General features: G+C 48.1%; 3 protein-coding genes across 6 annotated transcripts; 1 reads left to right on the top strand and 2 right to left on the bottom strand.

Annotated features, from left to right (window-relative positions):
* Positions 1 to 2719: 2719 nt before the first annotated feature.
* On the bottom strand, positions 2720 to 2983 carry LOC126062037 (diazepam-binding inhibitor-like 5). Its single transcript, XM_049859046.1, has one exon. It carries the CDS (start codon positions 2981 to 2983, stop codon positions 2720 to 2722), a length of 264 nt encoding a protein of 87 aa, XP_049715003.1.
* Positions 2984 to 4065: 1082 nt separating this feature from the next.
* On the top strand, positions 4066 to 9524 carry GEMIN4 (gem nuclear organelle associated protein 4). Its single transcript, XM_049861095.1, has 2 exons — positions 4066 to 4128; positions 6013 to 9524. The coding sequence occupies exons 1-2, from the start codon at positions 4119 to 4121 to the stop codon at positions 9177 to 9179; spliced, it is 3177 nt and encodes a 1058-aa protein (XP_049717052.1). The 5' UTR covers positions 4066 to 4118; the 3' UTR covers positions 9180 to 9524.
* A 537-nt stretch (positions 9525 to 10061) lies between these two features.
* TLCD3A (TLC domain containing 3A) lies at positions 10062 to 21505 on the bottom strand. 4 transcript variants are annotated; one of them, XM_049860992.1, is made up of 5 exons: positions 21285 to 21414; positions 20725 to 20825; positions 15378 to 15582; positions 13029 to 13124; positions 10062 to 12213 (listed from the first exon to the last, which is right to left on the bottom strand). In XM_049860992.1, the coding sequence occupies exons 1-5, from the start codon at positions 21318 to 21320 to the stop codon at positions 11944 to 11946; spliced, it is 708 nt and encodes a 235-aa protein (XP_049716949.1). In that variant the 5' UTR covers positions 21321 to 21414; the 3' UTR covers positions 10062 to 11943. The 4 variants fall into 4 exon arrangements, with proteins under 4 accessions (XP_049716949.1, XP_049716948.1, XP_049716950.1 ...); XM_049860991.1 differs by having other exon boundaries at positions 10063 to 12213; positions 20742 to 20825; positions 21285 to 21505; XM_049860993.1 differs by lacking the exons at positions 10062 to 12213; positions 13029 to 13124 and adding an exon at positions 17142 to 17298 and having other exon boundaries at positions 15425 to 15582; positions 20742 to 20825; positions 21285 to 21505.
* Between the last annotated feature and the right edge of the window lie 501 nt (positions 21506 to 22006).

Here is a 22006-nt window from a genome sequence, read left to right as displayed (position 1 = left end):
AGTATATTAAGTGTAAGTTCAAGCGTGCCTTGAGTTGAAATCCAGAGATGTAGAACGGCAGTGGTGCAGGGGTTCTAGGGTGGCCTGAGAGAGTTAGCTGTCTGAAGGCCACGTCTGCCCGACAGCTTGGTAGAAGTGGCAAAGCCCATGGACATTCAGTGCGCCTTTCTGTGACACTTTTACCCATCTCTCCTGCCACACGTGCCATTGCGGTTTAACAGCCAGTTTTCAGGAGAGCTCCAGCCTGTCCACTGAAAGTGATGAGAGTTAATGGGAAGTTTCCCCATTTTGGTCTAAGATTTCTTACCGTTACCCTGTGAGAAATCAACAGGACATTTACTCTGACTTTAATGATCAGTTAAGGAAGTGACCTGACCTCAGATCTCTTTATTAGGTAATAGAGGCACGTGGTTCAAAAATCAAAACAATGTAAGAAGGTATACATTGAAAAGTCTTGCTCCTACCCATCCCCATTGACCCCATTTCCCCTGCCCCCATACCAAAAAACCAAACCGTTGCCATCGAGTCAGTTCCAACTCGTAATGACCCCCCGTAGGTAATCAAAATATATTCTAATTTCTCCACACAGAGAAGATTTAACATACTATGTATACTATACCTTGCCTTTTTTTTTTTTTTTTTTAAGTAATATATCCTAGAGATCTTGCCTCTCAGTATATAGAAAATTTCTTCTATGGAAATTGATGTCATATTTTACAAATGCAAGCTTCAGATGTTTCCAGTCTTGTTATTCAAACAAAGCTACAATGCTACAGTGAATAATTGTACACCTCTTTTCCTTACTGCTAATTGTGCTTTTCATATTAAAATTGTGTATTTTTCAAAATTGCTTTCTCACACACCCAATCTTAGAGGCCACTGCTTTTCCTTCTAGATTCAGATGGTCAACTCATTCATTTCTTCCATTCATCATCTGTGGAACTGAGACATCCTGGAATTATTTTCAATGCCTTCCACTTTGTGATAACTATCTAATTATCCCGAGATAGTAGTTAATCTGGTGGATATTGATAAACAAGATTTTGTTTTTAAAAGTGAAGAGGAGGGTACGTGAAGGACAGTTGCCTGAGGAGGATGGGTTAGGTTTTTGTTTTTAGGCATTCATTTTTATATAGTCATGGGATAAACCACAAGTGTTCTCTGCCCTCCTAATTATGGCAATTTTTTACTTTATCAGGTTTCATAATGATTTCCAGAATGGTACAGCTACAACAAGAGCTTCTAAATTGACACCATATTTTGTATTAAGAAGCTTATTATTATTTGATGTGACGCCTGTCCCTAACAGCATCAAATTGTATTCATAATTCCCCCAGAGAACAGCACTGCTGTTCTGCAGTGTGGCTCTTGCCCATTTACAGGCCATAAGAAGTAATTTTTTGGCCACTGTGGACTTCTGGGTGTACTTCATTCTTAGTTTACTTGTCTGTAGCAGCTTCCTGCAAATATATGGACAGAGATCTTGAAGATACCTGGTGACACTTGGTTTTCTTTGTTGCCTGAAGTCTTTATGGTGGTTGTTTCTATTGTGTAATGGTTCTCGTGAACTGGGGCTCACCTAATGTCATGATGTATAAAAACAGTTTTTGAGGGAAATCCCATGCCACAGCAGACCTGTTTATCCGAAATGTCTTTAATAATACCATTTAGTGCTCCATATGCCAGTCACTAGATACAGTGCTTTGTGCACTGATACCTCCATGATAATCACCAACAAGAGTAGGAAGTGAGGTCAAGCACTTTGGCCCTTGCACAGCAGTATGAGGGGTGTCTTGTGTCCTAAAACAAAGTCTACTTATACATGTTTTGTGTGCCGGTGAGTCGATTCCGACTCATAGCAGCCCTATAGGACAGAGTATAACTGCCCCATAGGGTTTCCAAGGCTGTAATAGTTATGGAAACAGACTGCCTCATCTTTATCCCAGGGAGAAACTGCCGATCGTTCCATTAGCAGCAGAGCAATTAACCACTGCACCACTAGGGTTCCTACTCATGCGTGCATAGCTGTCTTGTCCCACAAACATCCCCAAGCAGAAACCAGGGTTAGGGAGTAGTCCAAAGAAAGTTTAGGTTACTGGGTTTTAGATGAGGCTTCCAGAGGCTGGTGTTTTGAAACCATCTTCTCTAGTATTTCTCAACTGCTGTGTTGTGATGCATCAGTTACTTCACCACATTGTCACAAGGAGTTTGACTTCCCTCCAAACATTAACTTGATGGGATCTGTTCCAGTGGGGGCTTTGGGTAATGGGGACTTGACTCTAGGTTTTTGGAAGACAGCCCCATTCCCTTCCGTACTGTTGAGTTAGTAGTGGATCAACAACCCCTGGGAGAGAAGGAACCATCGAATTCCTGGAGAATGGCTTTACTGACCTCAAATTTTGTGCATTTTCGTTGTACTGCTCTTCCTCCCACCCCTCTATTCCTGCCAAATATCTGCATATGCTCTGGCAATAGTACGCAATTTTACCTAGAGAGATGTTTCTTATAAATTTTGGACACTTTCCCAGTCACTTGGAGTTTATCTCTTTCCCAACTGCAGACAATCGCTCTCATGCAGCTTAAGTCATTTATTGATGTCTCAGCTAAAATTGGTACCGCTTCAGGACATTTCAGCCATCGAGGTCTTTCCAGGTCTTAAGGAGTCCTTTCTCTACCAGAGGAACTGTGCTACTTTCTTCTGTCCGCCAATCTGACCTACCTAACCACCCTCCTTTTTCTTTAGCTCTTCCACTTTGGAAATATAGATCCTCATGGCATCCAACTTGGTCATCCCTTTGTTCTCGTTCCATGCCTCCCATTTGGCCTTGGCTTTCACATCTGTGGAGGGTGGGGCAGGGATGTTGCAGTCGCCCTGGGTGGCCTGTTTGTAGAAGCTGTATACCAAGAGTTTCTCTTGATCACTCACAGGACCCTTCAGCTCCTTGACAGCAGCACAAGCTAGCTCAAACTCCACTTGGCCCATTGGTGTAAGTAAGGCCGGGCCCCTCTGTCCTTTCTAGGTGGTATCTGGCGCTAGGAAATTCAGAGGGTAGAGAGAAACAACTTGAGGCTGATGATTAGCTCAAAGAAGAAGAGAGGGGAAAAGGGAGCCGGGGCGTGTGTGGGGAGAACACAGGATATTTCCATGTGTTTTCTCAGTGAAAAATCAAATGTGTGCCTTTATGAAGTACAGATTGCAAACTGGTGGCATGTTGGGTTGGATCCGCCCCACGTTTGTTTTTTTGTTTTGTTTTGGCTTGCACAGTCATTTTGCGGGGAGGACTACGCTTCCAATTTAGGCATCCGGACCTAAAATTGGAAACCCTGGTGGTGCAGTGGTTAAGAGCGAGGCTGCTGACCAAAAGGTCAGCAGTTCAAATCCACCAGGCCCTGCTTGGAAATCGTTATGGCGCAGTTCTCCTCTGCCCTATAGGGTCGCTATGAGTCGGAATCGACTCGACGGCAACGGGTTTGGTTTTGACGGGAGGCGGTGTGGGATGAGAAGCGCTGGGGGCCTATGTGTGTTTCTGAGACAGACGGGGAGACCTGCTCTGGGGCAGGAAGCCCCTCAGTGTGTTGTGTCTGTTTATGCGGGTTAGTGGGCAGCCTGCGGAGGGGCATTCCGTTTGGGTGAACTGTGTGTGGGGGTGAGTGTGGGGCCAGGGACGGGGCTAATGGGTAGGCCGACTGGTATTCAGGAAGCTGATCTGGGAATGGTACTGGGCGGATGGGTGGCTGAGTAGAGCCTTGAAAGGGAGCGCGGCCGGGGTTGGAGCCAAGGCCGGGGCGGGGACTAGAGAGCGGGAGGGCCGGGGCGGGGCACGCAGCCGCGGGAGGGAGGTGCAGGTACCTGCTGGTTGGCTGGCGGGAGGGCTCTGGCCGATAGGGGGCGCTGCGGGCTCGGCGCCGCGGGCTAGTTGGTAGGAGCTGCGCGTGCGCGCTGAGCGGCGGAGCGGGGCCGCGGTCCCGGAGGGAGCGAGTGTTGAGGCTGTGGGCGGGGACTGAGGCGCGGCCCATTGTACCTCCCCCTGCCCCGCCCATTGTGGCGTGGCGCCTGCGCCGCACTCGCCGCCTCTGAGGGGGAGGGGCGGCCCCACGCCGCCGGCAGCGCCGCCGCCATGGACCTAGGTGGGTGTCGCGGTCCCCGAGTCCCGGGCCAGCCCGGACCACGTCCCGCAACGGGGAACTAGAGCGGTTCTGCCCGGCCCTCCCACTCCCGCTGCGCACGCTCGGGAGGGCCCCGGCCAAAAAGCACCTCCCGGTCGGGCAGAGGTTTTGGCGGGCGGGGATGTCCTTGGAAACCCAGGATCCAGAGGCCGGGCTCTAGCCCCTGGCTGGCTGTTACTTGACCGCCTCTTGCCCTCTCCCGGCCCCTTTCCGGGTGAAAAGCCAGGCGGATGTGGAGTTAGGTTTTCTGAAAGTGGGAAGGGTTAGTGCACGTGGTTTGGAAAAGGCTGGCTCGGAGGCCCCGGGGAACTCAGGGGTGCCTTGAACTGGCACATTTATTGAACTAAGTTCTTGGGCAAGTTTCTTACCCTCATCAGGTTTCCTCATCGATGAAAATGGGGGCGATGATAATGTATCTACTTCATAGAGCTTTTGAGAGTTTTGAGTTCACGTGTATACAGACAGGGTCGGGTACAGCGCCTACCGCACAGCAAGCCCGTCGAATTTGTGGCGGTTGTTGGAGTGGTTGGAAACCCTGGTGGCTTAGTGGTTACGTTCTACGGCTGCCAACCAAAAGGTTGGTAGTTCAGATCCACCAGGTTCTTCTTGGAAACTCTATAGGGCAGTTCTACTCTCCTATAGCGTCGCTAGGAGTCAGAATCGACTCGATGGTAATAGGTTTGGTTTTGGGGTTTGGTGGGAATGATTGCAGCTGAGATGGTGCCTTTGAACCTGCGGGCATCTTGATTCAGAGTCCTCTTAGGCATGGTTGGAAAAACGGAGGGAGAAGTGTATATAAATTGCTCCCCCGTTCTGAAGCCTCCCACCTCGCTGGCTATGCTGTTAAGGGGGTGATACCCTAGTCAGCTATAGAGAAATGTCCTGGGCCCTGTCCCCTCAGCCCTCCAGTGGTAGAATGGCAGCGCTTGAAGGGTTTGGAGCCCTGCAGCTGTGGTGGTTTCTGTCCGAGTCCCACCACTTTGTAGTTGTGACACTCTGAGCATATTAAGTGTTCCTGGGCCTCAGTGTTCCCGTGTCTAAAACAGGAATCATGGTCCCCAGAAAGTTGTTTTGAAGATTAAAAGATCTATAGGGGCACTATGAGTCGGAATTGACTCGATGTCAGTGGTTGTTTTTTTTTTTTTTTTGGTATGTGTGCTTGGCACAGTGCCTGACATAGAGTAAGCAGTTAATAAACGGTGCGTACCCCCAAGTACCAGCTAGTCATAAAGCACTTGGAAGTTACCCAGCTATTAACTGCTTGGGGGCTTATTACTTCAAGTAGCACATGTACATACTGTTGTCTCTGGAAGGCAGGAGTGTTGGGAGCCAGACATCAGCTCTAAGTAAATTCAAAGAGCAATGAAATTAAATTTACAGAATCTTTGGGACCCTGGCGGAACATCCTGAGCCTTGGTTTCAGGGCTCCCCCCTGGTCAGACAGCTACCAAAGTCACATTTCAGTGCTGACTTTCTTCTTGAGCCTTAGACCTGCGTTTCCTGTTGCTGGAGGACACCTCTATCTTAACGTTTTACCTCAGACTTCAAATAACCAAAACCAAACTTGTCTTCTCCTCTGTTACCTGTTTCTAATGGTGCTCCTTGGCCTCCCAGTTCCCAGGCTAGAGAACCTGTGAGTCATTTTTTATTCCTCAGCTAAGTCTCACTCCAGCTCTGCAGTGGCTTTTGTAACTATCCCTCCTCTCCCCTTCTCACTGATCTCATCTAAAACCTTGTCCTCTCTAACCCTGATAGTGACAGCCAGCCTAAGTGCTGTCTCTCCCTCTAACTTCTGCTTACTTATTTAAAAATTTTCACCACTTTCTTTGGCTTCTTTCCACGCAGGCCCCTTGAACATCTGTGAAGAAATGACTATTCTGCATGGGGGCTTCTTGCTGGCCGAGCAGCTTTTCCGCCCCAAAGCACTGGCAGAATTGACCAAGTCTGACTGGGAACATGTTGGGCAGCCCATTGTGGAGGCCCTGAAAGAGATCTCGGCCACAGCGTGCTCCCAGCCCTTTGCCTGGAAGAAGAAAGCTCTGATCATTATCTGGGCCAAGGTTCTTCAGCCCTACCCTGCCACCCCTTCTGACACTGAAACCCGGTGGCAGGAGGATGTGTTTTTCTCAGTAGGCAACATGCTCCCCACTATCAATCACACAATCCTTTTTGAGCTGCTCAAGTCCCTGGAAGCTTCTGGACTCTTTATCCAGCTCCTGATGGCCCTGCCCACCACCATCTGCCGCGTAGAGCTAGAGCGCTTTTTGGAACACATGACTGTTAACACTTCTTCAAAGGATGTGGCCTTCTTCCTAGACATCTGGTGGGAAATGATGAAGCACAAGGGCAATCAGCAGGACCCTCTGCTCTCGCAGTTTAGGACAATGGCCCATAAGTATTTGTCTTCTTCAGATGACTTCTGCCATCCTCCAAAGAGGTTCAAGTCAGACCCAGATGTGTGTCCCACCATGCCCCTGTTGGCCATGCTGCTCAACGGGCTGAAGCAAATCCAGAATAAAATCCTGTGTCCTGGAATGAAGTGCTGCGCATTGGCCAACTTGGCCGACATGCTGACGGTGTTTGCCCTTGTGGAGGAGGACCCCCAGGAAGTGTCTGCCACCGTGTATCTGGACAAACTGGCAACCGTCATTTCCGTGTGGAATTCAGACACCCAGAAGCCATACCACCAACAGGCGCTGACAGAGAAGGTAAAGGAGGCAGAGCGGGATGTCAGCCTGAACTCGCTGGCCAGGCTCCCAACTGAGACGCTGTTTGTTGGGTTTGAGTACATGCTCAGCCTGCTGCGGGAGTGGGGAGAAGAGCTGCAGGCCATGCTCAACAGCAGCCAGGGGACAAGCTACGATAGCTACCGGCTGTGTGACAGTCTGACTTCCTTCAGCCAGAACTTGAAGCTCTACCTGGATACCACAACCTTGTCTAAGGAAGAGAGCGAGGTGGTCTCTGACTTGGCAGAGTGTGTCAAGGACTTCCTGAAGAAAACGAGCAGGGTGCTGAAGAACAGAGGTCTGGAGAAGGACATCACTGCCTCCATTGCCATGGCCATTATTGAGAAGAAGATGGACCGGCATATGGAAATGTGCTATGTTTTTGCCTCTGAGAAGAAGTGGGCCTTCTCAGATGAGTGGCTCGCCTGCCTGGTTAATAACAGGGCTCTCTTCCGAGAGCCAGGCTTGGTGTTAAAGCTGTTGGAGACAGTGATGGAAGTCAGCACATCTGACAGAGTCATCCCCGAGTCTCAGATCAAACAAGTGGTTGACTTGATCCTGGAATGCTATGCAGACCTCTCGCTGCCAGATAAAAATAAAGTCCTCTCAGGCATCCTGCATTCCTGGGGGCGAAAGGGCCTCTCAGAGAAGTTGCTGGCTTACTTAGAGGGTTTCCAGGAAGACCTCAATACCACTTTTAACCAGCTCACACAGAGTGCCTCTGAACAGGGCTTGGCCAAAGCGGTGGCTTCTGTGGCCCGGCTGGTGATACTGCACCCAGAAATCACGGTCAAGAAAATGTGTGGCATGGCTGTCATCAATCTCGGCACCCACAAGTTCCTGGCTCAGATTCTCAGTGCCTTCCCCGCCCTCAGGTTCGCAGAAGAGCAGGGGCCAAACCCAGCCACCACATTCATGGTGTCATGCCTCAAAGAAACTGTGTGGGGAAAGTTCTCGACATCCAAGGAAGAAAAGCAGTTTTTGGAGTTCCTCAGCTGCCTGATGAGTCCTGTGAAGCCCCAGGGGATTCCAGTTGCTGCTCTTCTTGAGCCAGATGAGGTGCTCAAGGAATTTGTCCTGCCTTTCTTGATGCTGGATGTTGAAGAGGTCGACCTCAGCCTGAAGATCTTTATCCAGACTCTAGAAGCAAACGCAGGCTTAGACGAGTACTGGCTCCAGACTTGCTCTCCGTTCCCCCTGGTTTTCAGCTTATGCCAGCTCCTGGATTGCTACGGCAAATACTGGCAGCTCCCCAAGGAAAAGCGGTACCTCTCTTTGGAGGGGAAGGATCTGGTGATCCATATCCTGGCACGCCTTTGTGAGATTGTGTTAGCTAATGCAGAGACCTTCTCCCCTGACACCTGGATCAAGTCCCTGTCCTGGCTCCACCGGAAGTTGGAGCAGCTAGACTGGACTGTGGGCCTGAGACTGAAGAATTTCTTTGAGGGCCACTTCAAGTGTGAGGTGCCAGCCACACTTTTCGAGATCTGTAAGCTTTCCGAGGGTGAGTGGACCTCCCAGGCCCACCCAGGGTACGGGCCAGGCACAGGACTTCTGGCTTGGATGGAGTGCTGCTGTATCTCCAACAGCATCTGTGAGCAGATGCTCTCCCTCTTGGTGGTAGATGTGGGCAATCCAGAGGAGGTCAGACTGTTCAGCAAGGGCTTTCTGGTGGCCCTTGTGCAAGTCATGCCTTGGTGCAGCCCCCAGGAGTGGCAGTACCTTCACCAGCTGACCAGGAAACTGTTGGAGAAACAGCTCCTACATGTCCCATACAGCCTGGAATATATTCAGTTTGTCCCCCTGCTCAACCTGAAGCCCTTCGCCCAGGAGCTCCAACTCTCCGTACTCTTCCTGAGAGTTTTCCAGTTTCTCTGCAGCCAGAGTTGTCGTAATTGGCTTCCTTTAGACGGCTGGAGCCATGTGGTCAAGCTCCTCTGTAGCAGTCTGACCAACCTCCTGGACTCGGTTAGGTTGATACAGTCAGTGAGCCCTTGGACCCAAGGACAAGAACAGGACCTGACCCAGGAAGCCTTGTTTGTTTATACCCAGATATTCTGTCATGTTCTGCACATCATGGCCATGCTCCACCAAGAGGTGTGTGAACCACTCTATGTTCTAGCCTTGGAGATCCTCACTTGCTATGAAACCCTGTGCAAGGCCAATCCTTCTATTAGTTCTTTGCTCCAGAAGGTGAATGAGCAGCGCTTCTTAAAGTCCATCGCCGAGAACATTAGCCCGGAGGAACGGCGTCACACCCTGCTACAGAAAATCAACAACTTCTGATCTTTGCAGATCAGAAAAAAGCTGGGCCTCAACAGGGTGGGTCTGTAGGGGCTAGAGCTGAGAAGCACAAACTTTACAGTGTGACGTTGTACATGAGATAAAAAGTATATGGCAATAACAGTGTAAAGAAAATAGTTTCTTAGGGATTTGTAACATACAAATTATAATAAAATTCTCTTGAGTTTCATCTTGTCTCGCCCTACCCCTTGCTATCAAGTCGATCCCAACTCATGGCAACCCCATGTGTTCCAGAGTAGAACTGCTCCATAGGGTTTTTTTGGCTGTAATCTTTATGCAAGCAGATTGCCAGGCCCTTCTTCTGCAGTGCCACTGGGTGGGTTTGAACCATCAAACTTTTGTCAAGTGCAAATCATCTGCACTACCACGGGACCTTTTTGCACCCTAGAATATGACAAATAAGCCTAAAGGTGAAACCACCCAAGTGGGAAAAAAATTACTGGGAATGTGTGTTCTTGTACATTGAATCCTTCCAGGGTCATTTCAACATTTTAATATTTTTCATGCGGTATCTTGGAAACGGCAGCAACTTGGAAAACAGCTATATTCTAGCCCTGGCTCTGGCACCAACTGGCCATGTGATTTTTGTACCCAAGAGGCCAACACCATTGTAAAATAAGGATTGGACCAAGAAAAACTGAGCCTTAAGGAGGTAGATTAATAACCTCTAGAAAATGGGTGTTTTCTGAATCGAGGACTTCTAACTGCATACTGTCTAACTCTGTAGATCCAGAAGGGGCCGTCCTAAAACTAGGTCTGATAAACACAGTTGAGATGTGTTTAAGGGATGGGTGTAATTATCCTCTGCCTTGGGTGGGGTTGTCATGGTTTTGAAGAAAGTGGGAATACAGAATGGTGTTTGCAGAACCATAAAAATGAATTTAAGGTATTCAGGGTAGATTACAGAACTCTGAGAACTCGTTGGCAAGATGTTTATTTTGGGAGACGAGAGGGAAAAGGATATGCCCCATCACCTTCTTCAAATTCACACCTTCATCTGAAATGGGGCATTACTCAGGTTCCCTCTCCCACCTAAAGTGGACTGACTATGGCCAACTATTGGGTTTTCACCCTTCCAACTCCTGGCCTTAAATTTTGCAGACCTTCAGTATAATCTTGGAACCGTGAACTGAAAACATTCGATTATGAGTCTGGCCCTCCTAGAGGCTGAAAGCACCCTCCTCTCCCCCCACCTCTGCCAGTTTCATGGACATAAACACAGACCAGAAGATAGAGCAGCTGGTTGTGTCAGGTCACAGGATGGTTCTCAGAGGAGGTTGGTATTGATGTATTTGACAAATGGAAGTTCAGAAATAATTAGTGCAATTTAATCACCATGGGGTGATTTATGAAGATCTGATAGTAAACAAAAATGACAGCATTTTACATTTTTTAAATGGCACCCATTAACAACTGAAAGTCAAAATCTGAGACAGTTACATATTCAGTACTTTAAAAGTTCATGGACAACAATGAATTAAAAGACAGTTTAAAAATTCTAGTTTTCGCTTCTACTTGAAAAACTTCATGGTAGCAGTTTCTAAAACCCATCCTAGTTGATGAGGAATGATTAGTGTTGGCACCAGAGAATCCTATTGGCAAATGGTGGGTGAAGGGCAACAGGTGACCCCTTAGGAAGAAGGAGTCTGTCTACAGGACATACTTTGGCCAGGGCTGTGTGCACTCTTGCTCTCCAGCCTTCTGTGGTTAAGAAGGCAGGTACACTCATAGAGGAATGGGCTTTGGATCACAAGCTCTGGGTTATCAGGAGACCGTGGAAAGCACTCTGCAGTCTTGATGAGACAGCTCATTGTCGAGTATAGAAGTCTGTTTCCATTTCATATGAAAAGGACAGTGTCAAAGAGTAGCATTACTCAGTAAGGAGCTACTGAAGCCATCATTCCACTGCCCCTGACATTTTTATGAATCTCGTGGATATGGGGAGAACAGGCCTGAGGGGACATGCTGAAAAGGGAGTATTTGTGACTGTAACAAGCTCACAAGTTTGACACTGGTCGTCTTACCAAGTCAGCCCATAAAGGTAGTGCTGACCATTTGGCATCTATACCTATCAAGTGCTTCAGGTTCCCATCCCTGCCTGCCTACCCACCGCCTCCACCCAAGTAAGACTTCTGACTAGAAGTCAGTAGACATGAGACTAATGCTGGCACATGGATGAGAGGATTAGGCAAAGAACCAATGGGTCATCACCGTAGTAAACAATAAAAACTACCTACCCACTATGATTTTTCCAGGCCAAAGTCGCAAGAAGACATTACTTCGAGAACCAAGTTATCGCTGCTTCTGCTGGCCTAGTACATATGTGTGGATCCTTGCCCTGAGAGGTTGATCGTATAGGTGGGAGGCTGGCACCAATATGTAGGGCCAGGTGGGTGCCCACATCCTTAACACCCTGGTCCCCTTACTCCACGCTCCATGCTTCTGCCTCCCAGAGCCCTTGAGATAGGACCCAAGGAAGAATCCTCAGGTTTGCACTAAAACCACCTTGCTGCCAGTCGAGGTCTGACAGGATCTAATAGTTGTTACTAAGAAAAAAGTGCTCTTGCAAAAGGGGCAGGTTAGAGCAGGGGAGTAATATGAACATTCCTTAGAAAAACTCAAACGATCTGCTTATGAATAACCAAAAGGCTGAGGCCATCCAGGGCACGATTTGGTCCACAGAATACTGGGTGGAGAAGGCAGCTAGTGTGAGGAGGCACTGTCACTGCCTGACTCCTGGGAGCACTTAACCATCCTTTTTGGCTTGGGGAGCACCAAAGAGCCGGGCTGCCTTCCTGCACAGCAAGGAGAACCAGTAGATCTGGGGAGCGATGAGGAAGGCATTGGCCACATTGCAGTGGAAAGGGATATGGAATGGCACTTGGAACAGGCTTAGTCCCCGCTGTTGGCCATACGACCAGTACATGAAGGGGAAAAGAAGGATCCGACAGGAAAGGAAGGTGGCCAGGGTGAGGACGCCATTCACCTTGTACAGAAGGGTGTGCTGCTGCTTTAGCTGCAAAAGAAGAAGGAAGGAGGATGCAAAGTCACCACAAGGTTGGGGCATCGGGGAACGACTAGCCATTCCTTGTTCTGCCCAAGTTCCACAACAGTCAAGGCCAAGCAGGTAACGAGTACTAATGAAGACCTGTGGTTGTAGGGTGTGGCTGAGTTGACCCTGACTCATGGCGACCCCATGCATAACGGTATCTGACCATTGTCATCCATAGAGTTTTCACCGGCTGATTTTCAGTAGTAGACTGCCAGGCTTTTCCTCCTAGTCTGTCTTAGAGTACAAGCTCCGCTGAAACCTGTTCAGCATCACAGCAACATGCAAGCCTCCACAGACCTACGGGTGGTGACTGCACGTGAGGTGCACTGGCCAGGAATGGAACCCAGGTCTCCCGCATGGACGGTGAGCATTCTACCACCGTTAAATTCTTTGACACCTCGAAATGCATTGAGTTCTCTGAGACTCGCGGAAAAGATTGCTGAGCACTGCCATATTTATGCAGGCATATAGCCTTGTAGTTTTTCCAACAGTAATGCTGAATTTGCCTAAGCCACTCAGCTAACTGGAGTACAGAACAGTGGGTTAGAGAAAACCGTCTGGGGCCAGGAAAAAAATATATAATGAGGTGTAGCAACTTGGATTAAACCTATGATTTCATTCCGCACTGGCTCAGATGACCTATCGACCTTTCAGTCTGTTGAAAGTTCTCCTATCCCACTATTCCTAGCACTTAGGGATTTCTCCAAACCCACAAACCACAAAGGAAAAGCAGAGTCAGTTCCCTCCCAAACTATTCCTGTCATTTCATTCATACATGCCTGAATCAGAACTCTGCCCAGCGACACAAACGGAGTACTCAGCTCTGCCGTAAAGATACAGCCAACAAAGAAGTCCCCCAGGTCTCCCCTAAGCCTCTGCAGAAGAAGAGAGGAAAAAGGGAAATAAGAAATGGAGGTTAAGAGACCACCGGAAGGAAAATTCTGACTACTGAGAAGGGTAACCATGAGAGATCATGAACAGCAAGGGAAACACTAAATGTGCAAGTGGAGACCCAGTTAATATTCTGCTGCTTCCACCGCTATAGCACTTTGATGGTTGGATGCCCAGGACCCAGAGGCAAATTCACATAGGCTGATGATGGCATCACACCCCAAACTTTCTCCGCATGTCAGTGAAAGCAGGAAGGAAGTTTAGCCTACTCTGAGTACCTAACTTAGGCCAAGGGCACTGGACCAGTTCAGTTCAACAAAATATGTGCCAGGCCCTGAACTAGATCTTAGGGTGCCAACGTAATCAAGAGAGTCTTCTGAAAAAATGTAATGCACTCTGCCTCTCCTTTGTCTCTTTCCAGAAGGCAGCGAAGCACAAAATATCAGCTCTGCCACTTACTACCACTAAGTGAGATAAATAAATTTATGGAACCCCCATTTCTCCATCTGTGTTGTAAAACAAAGAACCAAGCCTGTTGCCGCCAAGTGGATCCTGACCCACGGCAGCCCCACGTGTCACACAGTAGAACTGCTCCACAGGGTTTCCTTGGCTATAATCTTTACCGAAGCCGATCGCCAGGGCTTTCGTCCTTGGTGCCACTGGGTGGGTCTGAACCACCAACCTTTAGGCTAGTAGTTGAATGCAAACTGTTTGGGCCACCCAGGGACCTCATCTATGGTATAAAAAAATAGGGCTGATAATTTCTACTGTTTAGAAAGCTATGAGCTTTTAAATCGAGGACCTGCCATATGGCAGACACTCAGAAATTATCCGTTTCCCTTCTGCATTCCCATTTCTTGGGATTTGTTGAGTCGGTTTTCATGGGAAAATGGATCTGGTGAGAAATTAAGAGGCTATTTGCTTTGAGGGCATGTTTTCTGTGACATCAAAATAATGCATACAATACTCTCTGGCACTGTTAGAGCAAATAGCCAGTTGATTGAGTTACTCTCATTTTTTTAAATATTGTTCTGTATGTTATACTGTATGAACTAAAGACAGAACATTTAACAAATGCTATGAGTCAGAACTGACTTGACGGCAACGGGTTTTTTTTCAACGAGTTTGTGGGATTACTAAAAAGAATGATGTTGATAATAACAACAAAAAGAAAGAGTAGTTGCTGAGGCTGCTTATGTACAACCAAACACCTCATGGGATTTGGTTCCTTGGTTTGGAGGTTTAGGGTCATGGTTTCCTGGGACATCCCAGTTAACTGGGCTAATAATGTGCTCAGTGTTCCTGTTCTACCTCCTAGTTTGTCGTGTAGTGCCTGGGATCTTAAAAGCTTGCAAGCGACCATCCAAGGCACAACAATTGTCCTCTATTCACCTGGAGCAACAGAGGAAGAAGGAGAGTCAGGAGTAGGAGGAGGATATGGACTGTGTGGCTAATTGCCTCCAGAACTACTGCCTCCTTTGCCCTGAGACCCTAAAAACCAGATCATGCCTAGCTACCATTACTGAACATTTTGATCAAAGATTCCATAGAAGAATCCTGATCAAAAGCAGGAAAATGCACAACAGAATTTCAATTCTCATGGACTCTAGACTTTCTGGAGCTAGGCAGGGTGGATGAACCTCTAAAACTATTGCCCTGAGATAATCTTTAAACTTTAAACCAAAAATATCCCCGAGGGATTATTAAATTTTAAATCTGAAATATTAAAACCAAACAATAGTTTAGCTTAACTAGTAAAAAAGTTGAGCATTATACTTTTTTAAAAACGACCTATAAGGGATCAAATTGACAACAGAAACTCGAAAGATTAGATAGGAACCTTAGGGGGCAGTGAGTTTATGTCAATGCGGGAGGGACAACTCAGAAAAAGAGGGTGAGAATGGTTGCACAACTCGAATGTAATCAATGTCACTAAATTTTACATGTAGAAACTGTTGAATTGGTGTATGTATATTCAACAATAACAACAAAATAAATACAATTTAGAGGGGAAAAAAAGAACAATGTTGGGAAGGAGGCTCACAAACATTTCAGACTGTTCTTTTTCCACACTATTTGCATGGGGGTTTAACGCAGAAGCAGCTGGCACAAGGACAGTAGGTGCACCAGGAAAGGGAAAGAAAAGCCGGGCGATCCTGATCCTAAGTAATGGTCAGGATATTCAGCTCAATGGGAGGAAATGAATGACCAAGGCTGCTGGTCCCAGGAGGCCTTACCTGCGCAACAGGCACAAGGGCGAAGAGAATGACCGCATGGTGTGTGATCATGAGACGGTTCTGACTTAGGAAGTTTTGGAAAACGGTGAGGGAGTGTCTGTGGCTCTTGTCCTTGGTTTTGTACCATTCACAGAGGTACATGGCGTAGTAGTCGTAGATCATGTATGGAATCAAAAACCAGACATATTCTCGAGCAAGCCAGTGCCTGAAAGAAAGTATATGAATCGTCCATGAAATAATTATGAATATCAATGACGTCTTCTCAAACACATTCCCTTCAGCTTAGTTTTTATTCCAAATACTTTAGAATGAAGATGCTGAAACTGATCAACAAGGAGAGTGAACAACTTTCTCTAAATTACAGGCAAAATTCATCAGCGTCAAAAGGCAGAAACCCAGGGATTCACTCAGTCCCAAAGTTTAAGAGACTTGCTGTCATTGTTTCATTTTCTGCTGGATTTAGCGGCTCATTTGCAATAGAATTTCTGGCATTTTGTGATATAAGCTGACTTTGATACAGATACATACACAAATGACTCAACAGCCCCACCAAGTTACTGGTTTGGAAGGTGTCCCAAATCCCAAATCCAATATTTCCAGTTTAACTCCCCTCAGTTGCTCAACAGTTGGGAGTCTACTCACTGAAATTCTTGACCCTACAAGTTTCCTTTTGCACCTGCATGCAATGCCACTCTAGGGAGTATCTGGGGGTAACCCTGACCACTTTCTTTGTAATCTTTTTAATTCTATGGCTAATCCCAATTCCACTCACTGAAAAAAGTCTGTCTCTGAGCCCGGGCTTAAGGACTACCTTACAGCAGTTAGATACCAAGAAAGAAGTTGGGACAAAAGACAGCGATCCCATTTACTTGTCACAATGGGTTTTCCCAAACCCAAGCATGAACACTCTGTGTCAATCCTATCCAAAGGGACTGACTCAATATTTGCTAAATTGAAATGATAGTTTATTACTGTCATAGAAGATATTAGAAGTCTCTACAATTAATATAATTTTGTTCCCAAATGATAAACTTTCTATAAAAAAAAAGCTAAAAGAGCTTTGTAATACTTGCCAAAGCAGAGCAGAGGCCAAGGGGCCAGAAAGAGGCATGCCTGTGGGTATGGATGAAATGAAGCTGTCCCAATCAAAGAACTGTATCCTGAGCATTCCTGAACCTTCTATAGAAAGTTTATGTGAAAAAACATCTGTAAAAATGGTGTGGTGGGGGCGTCTGACCTCTAACTTCACAAGGAGGAGGGAGAATCAAGATCAACAGCCCAAGGCTGATTCCTATGAGGTGGAGGTCAGACATACCTCCACTGGCCAACCTTTTTACCAATTCTGACATCAACTGCCCCTCTCATGGCACTCTCTACTTCTCTGCTGAGTTTGATAATTCATTGCAATGGCCACACAGAACTCACAGACAATACTCATGATTATGGGGTTTATTAGGGAAGTAACAGGTTACAATGCAGGTTCAGGAATGCTCAGGATACAGTTCTTTGATTGGGACAGCTTCATTTCATCCATACCCGCAGCCATGCCTCTTTCTGGCCCCTTGGCCTCTGCCCTGCTCTGGCAAGTATTACAAAGCTCTTTTAGCTCTGCCGATAAGTGCCCAGAGGCACCCTACTCCGCCAGTAAGCCTTGGCCTGAAGGCACTCAGCTTTCTTGCTCTGAGGGCTGGGAAGCCCGCTGCACCATCTCCTGCCAGTCTCCTGCTGGTCTCTTGTCACTGCTTCTCTGTCACCGTTTCTCACCGTCTTCCATGTTACAGCCCCTCTCTCTTGGTCTCCTAGTTCCAGGAGCTTTCCAGTGCAAGGATCCCAGGTCCAAAGGAGGCGCTCCACTCTTGGCTCTTCTTTCTTGGTGGTGGTGAGATCCTCCCTTCCCGCCTCTGGGATGTCTATCTTAAGCCTAGTGGGATGGCAAAACTGACCAATCCCCTTGTTAGGGTTCCAGACGCTTTATTTGAATGGTCCCATCCATACAAGGATGCCATGCACCTTATTTACATATTGGCAAGCTACCCAATCCCCTTGGTGGGCCACAAGCACCTCATTTGCATCATCCTGCCCAGTTATTCGGAGGGGAGTTACAAAGACTATGGGTAGAAGGGCCATACTAAGTAATTCATTGCACTGCAACATACAAGTCGAAATCATGTACCATGTTGGGAAGGACTGGATTCACTCAATTGGCAATTTGTGTGGTTTTGTTTTTGTTTTTGAGTATCCACATGTTAGGGAGAAGAAAGAGTTTAGTTTTACGGTTCCCAAACTATCTGACCATCAGAATCACCTTCAGAGCTTGTTACAAAGTCCATGTTCCAGATATTCTAAATGCGTATACCTAGGACCCCCGAATCTGTATTTTTAACTATGTTTCAGGTGCCTTCCTAAGGAGCCAGCCCACTGAACTGCAACACTGGAAACATGCTCTCTACACATGGTACCATCCCTGTTTCTGTTCCCAAAAAGTTGCTGTTCACATTTGCCGTAGCATAATTAAGTAATGAATAAGCAATGAAATAAAGGCAAACAAGTACGTAGTGCCAAATATACTTGCAGATGAATTAATTAACCAGGTTTTATTTAGGTAAAAAGGTGGCAATACTTATTCTACTACCCATCTATGGTCTCAGTTGCTTTCTTAAAGCAGTTCCAAGCAAAATATCACAGCGGTACCAAAACCTTGGCTGAGATATAAGTGGCCTCTCCCTTTGAGTAGAGCCCTAGGATTTAATATTTTGCACATGGTACCAATTCAATAAGATCAGAAATTGTGGGTCTTAGGTAGAATTCTTTGAAGACGTGTTATTATTAGCAAAAGATCTAGATTATACTCTTAACTACCAGTAACCAGGGATTTAGATTTCTTTATAAAATGAGGACAATAACTCTTGTGTTACTTCCCTGTGAGGATTAAAAAGCTAAAAATGTGACAGTGTTTTTAAATGTAAAAAAAAACACAAACCGAACCAGCTGCCATCAAGTCAATTCCGACTCACAGTAACCCCATGTATTTCAGGGTAGAACTCTGCTTCATAGGGTTTTAAATGGCTATGATTTTGTGGGAAGGAGATTGCCAGGCCCTTCTTCCGAGGCACCTCTGGGTAAATTTGAACCATCAACCTTTCTGTTTGTTAGCAGCTGTGCACTTAACCATTTGTACCACTCAGTGACTCATTAAGTGTAAAAAGCTCTATCTAAATATAAGTGAAGGAGCCATATAGCTCAAGAGGTCTGGGATCAGCTGCTAATCCAAAAGTTGATGGTTCAAACACACCCAGCGTCTCCATGGAAGAAAGACCTGGCAAACTGCTTCTGTAAAGATTACAGCCAAGAAAACCCTGTGGAGTAGTTCTATTCTGTAACACACAGAGTCACCACGAGCCGGCCGACTTCACAGCAGCTAACAATAACAAATACAAGTGCTAAAATTGAGAAAATTGCCTAGAGCTAAGGCTCTTAACCCTTCTAGGGGCTCGGACCTTTTAAACAATCTGATGAAATCCTTGATCCCACACCAAATTCTGCAGATAATTTTGGGGGATTTACACAAACCCCTTTCCATCTTTATATAGATGCTCTATATAAAAGCATAAAATGAGAAGGCATAAAATAGAAAAATAATTTGCATTCACAGTGTGAGCCCTAAAGACCTTCTGTTTGGAGATGATCCAGGTACCTTTAGAGCATCTTTCCACACCAGTGTAAAGGCAAAGGGCACGAAAATATGGTGTCTGTTTCCATTTTGCAAACAGAGACTCTAAGGCCTAAAGAGATAAAAGGGAGAACCTGAAAACCAGACTCAGGTTTGTCACCATGCTCTAGCCACTAAAATACTTGTGTGGGAGATAACACATGCTGCTGTGGAACTGAGAGTTAATTGTGTGCAAATAGCTCTTTCTGAAACATGCAGTGGTCACCGGCCGCTTGCCCTCAGGTGAGCTCTGCTAGTCCTGGGGGTTCTCATTTGTCTTGTTTTAATCCTTGAAAGGAGGCTGGTTTCAAGTTTGATCTGACAAACTGGGAGCAAGGAGGGAGCTTGCTGCATGATCAGAAAATGCTCATTCTAATAAAAATTGGACTCTGCCAAGCAAACGCTGTTAGCCTTCAGTGCATACATCCAAGGTCACTTGATCTATGTTCTCTCAGCAGCTACGATTCATTGCCAATAACTGATTTTATCTGAAAAGGAGGATAGCACAAAAAGGGCATGAATGCCGGACAGCAGGGTTAATCCCCAGTAAGATCCAGGCACCAAACGTGCAGACTTCAGTGAGACAGGTGCCCTACTCGGGCTCCCCTGGCACTCCAGTGCCAACAGGTGACAAGCAGGATACTCAGCAGAGTCCACACAAGGAAAGGTTCAGGGAAGGCTGTTAAACTTTCTCTGTACGTTTGACTATTGTTCTCCACCTTAATGGGGAGAAAGTGAGAGTTGTTCCAGGAAGACAGATTAAAAAAAGAAAAAATGGCATGAAAGAAAAATAAGACCACCATCACTGCCCAGGTCTATATACAAAGTGGAAACCCTGGTGGCATAGTGGTTAAGAGCTACAGCTGCTAAACAAAAGGTCAGCAGTTCAAATCCACCAGGCGCTCCTTGGAAACCCGATGGAGTAGCTCTACTCTGTCCTTTAGGGTCACTAAGAGTTGGAATTGACTCGAAGGCAACGGGTTTGGCTTTCTGGTTTTATATACAAAGCAGACCATCCTGGTGTTAATTTATGATTTGTTTCACTGAAATTGCAGGCTAATGCCCATTTCCTGACCCGCCTCTGGGCTGAGCGCTAATACACATACAAGTCAGTTTTCTGAATGCACCAGAAGCCTCTTCATTACCTTAACCAAATCCAAAAGAAACACAAGGGCAGCATGGGGAGGAAGGGGGACTACAGGGAGGTGGTGGTTTTGTTCCTGTTACTAGGAGGGCACTGTTAACCACACTGGACAGATCTCGGCCAATGAAACCTCCAGGGTGGGAACCCAGTGAGATCATTTAAAGGAACCAAAAGCCACACACCCACTTCTGAATGATTTTCACACTTATCTATCTCACAAAGCACTTCCACACCATCCTCTAACCTGCCACCTTAAATTAGACACAGAATGTTATTTTCTATCATTTTTTCTGTTTACTTTCAGTTTACCTTCTGCTAAGCTGGGGATGCTTAAAGAGGTTAAGGACAGGTGGAAGGGACTCATTACGGTGTCCAAGTTTTTCCCACTAATCACCTACCTAACGCATGTGCTGATAAAGAACTACCGCCTGTGAGCCAATAAAACGTAGGACCTTCGAAAAAGTTCTCAACCCTGTTATTTGCGTTCCTTTCACCTGGCATTCGATGTTACCTGTCGGTGACCACGTCTTTGCAGGAGCGAATAATGATGATCCCTGACCCGGTGGCCAGCACAGCCTGCACTGAAGAAACCAGCCTAACGTGGGGCAGAAAAGAAGAAAGAACAAAAAGTGCGCTCAAGCCAGTCCTCTGGACAGGATAAAGCCAAAAATCTTCAACCTGAACGACCTTTCCCTAGGCTGCCAGTGCTTTGAGGAAAACGGTAGAGCCGCCGCCGCCCTCTTGACCCCCAAAGCAGCTGGCAGATGTCGGTCACAGGCCCCAAGGGATGCACAGACACTTCCCTCCCCATCCTGACCAGCGTGGGCAGCCTCCACCCTCCTCCTCTCTCCGGGGAGCACGCACAGGGTCTTCGGAACACTCTGCCAAGCGGGGCCAAGAGGGGGCGAGGAAGCCAAAGAGGCAGCCCCCTCGCTTCCTGCCGCCCCCCTTTTCCGCCCTCATTCAGCGCCGGGGGCGGGTGCAGCCTGCGCGCGGCGGGCTGGGGTGGGCAGCGCCCTGTTCCCGGCCGGCACCCCCGGCCTCGCCCCGGTACCTGGTGCTGATCATCACGCAGTCGCTGTCCGTCCATGCGGTCCGCGAGCGGCGCAGCCACCAGGTGGAGAGCGCGAAGAGCCCCGGGAAGAAGAGCGACCCCCAGGCCAGCGTCAGCAGCATGGGCGCTCAGGGATCCGGCCGCCTCGCTCGGCGCCGCTCGGCGTGGCTCAGGTCGGCTCGGCTCGGCTCGGCGACTGGCGCGGCCCGCCCGTCCCGATTTCTCCCTCCACCCTCCACCCCCGCCCGGCCCGCCGCGACTCCGGAGCCGCCGGCCGCTGGCCCCGAGCCCGCAGCGCGGCTCCCCGCGTGACCAGGCCCGGCCGCGGCGATAGGCGCGGGCCGGCCGGGCGGGGCGGGGTCTCGGCGCCGCCGCCCCTGGGCCCCGAGGGTTCCCCCGGCTCCTGGGTCGGCCGGCGGGTGGGCGACGGCCGCGGGCGTCCGAATGCCGGGCCCGGGCCGCGGCCGAGTGGGTCTGGAGCTCGCGGAGCCCCGGAGAAGCTGGAGCGCGAGTGGCTGCCGCCGCCTGCCGAGCGGCCGCGGGGCCGAACCGGTGGCGGGAAGGGCCGAGGCTCGGGGCGCCCCGGCCAAGGGGCTGTCGGTGCGTGGGCTTCTGTTCCGTCACCGCGGACGCCTCCTCCGCCCCCCCCCGCCCCCGCGGACCCGCCTGGCAGATGAAGTGGTCGGCACCAGCCCCCAGTCCTCTCCTCCCCAGCCCGGGGA

The sequence above is a fragment of the Elephas maximus genome, chromosome 19 (assembly GCF_024166365.1).
Source record: "Elephas maximus indicus isolate mEleMax1 chromosome 19, mEleMax1 primary haplotype, whole genome shotgun sequence".
Classification (NCBI taxonomy): Eukaryota; Metazoa; Chordata; class Mammalia; order Proboscidea; family Elephantidae; genus Elephas; species Elephas maximus.
The sequence above is the reverse complement of the archived record's forward strand: the minus strand, read 5'-3'. Positions and strand labels throughout refer to the sequence as shown.

Excerpts from the sequence above, each read along its gene's own strand:
- LOC126062037 (XM_049859046.1), bottom strand. The coding sequence starts at position 2,983 with ATGGGCCAAGTGGAGTTTGAGCTAGCTTGTGCTGCTGTCAAGGAGCTG.
- TLCD3A (XM_049860991.1), bottom strand. The coding sequence starts at position 21,406 with ATGCTGCTGACGCTGGCCTGGGGGTCGCTCTTCTTCCCGGGGCTCTTC. Across the intron at positions 13,125-15,377 it reads CCCTTGTGCCTGTTGCGCAG|AGGCTTAGGGGAGACCTGGG; the intron begins GTAAGGCCTCCT and ends CTTCTTCTGCAG. Across the intron at positions 12,214-13,028 it reads TGGGCAGAGTTCTGATTCAG|CTAAAGCAGCAGCACACCCT; the intron begins GCATGTATGAAT and ends CTTCTTTTGCAG.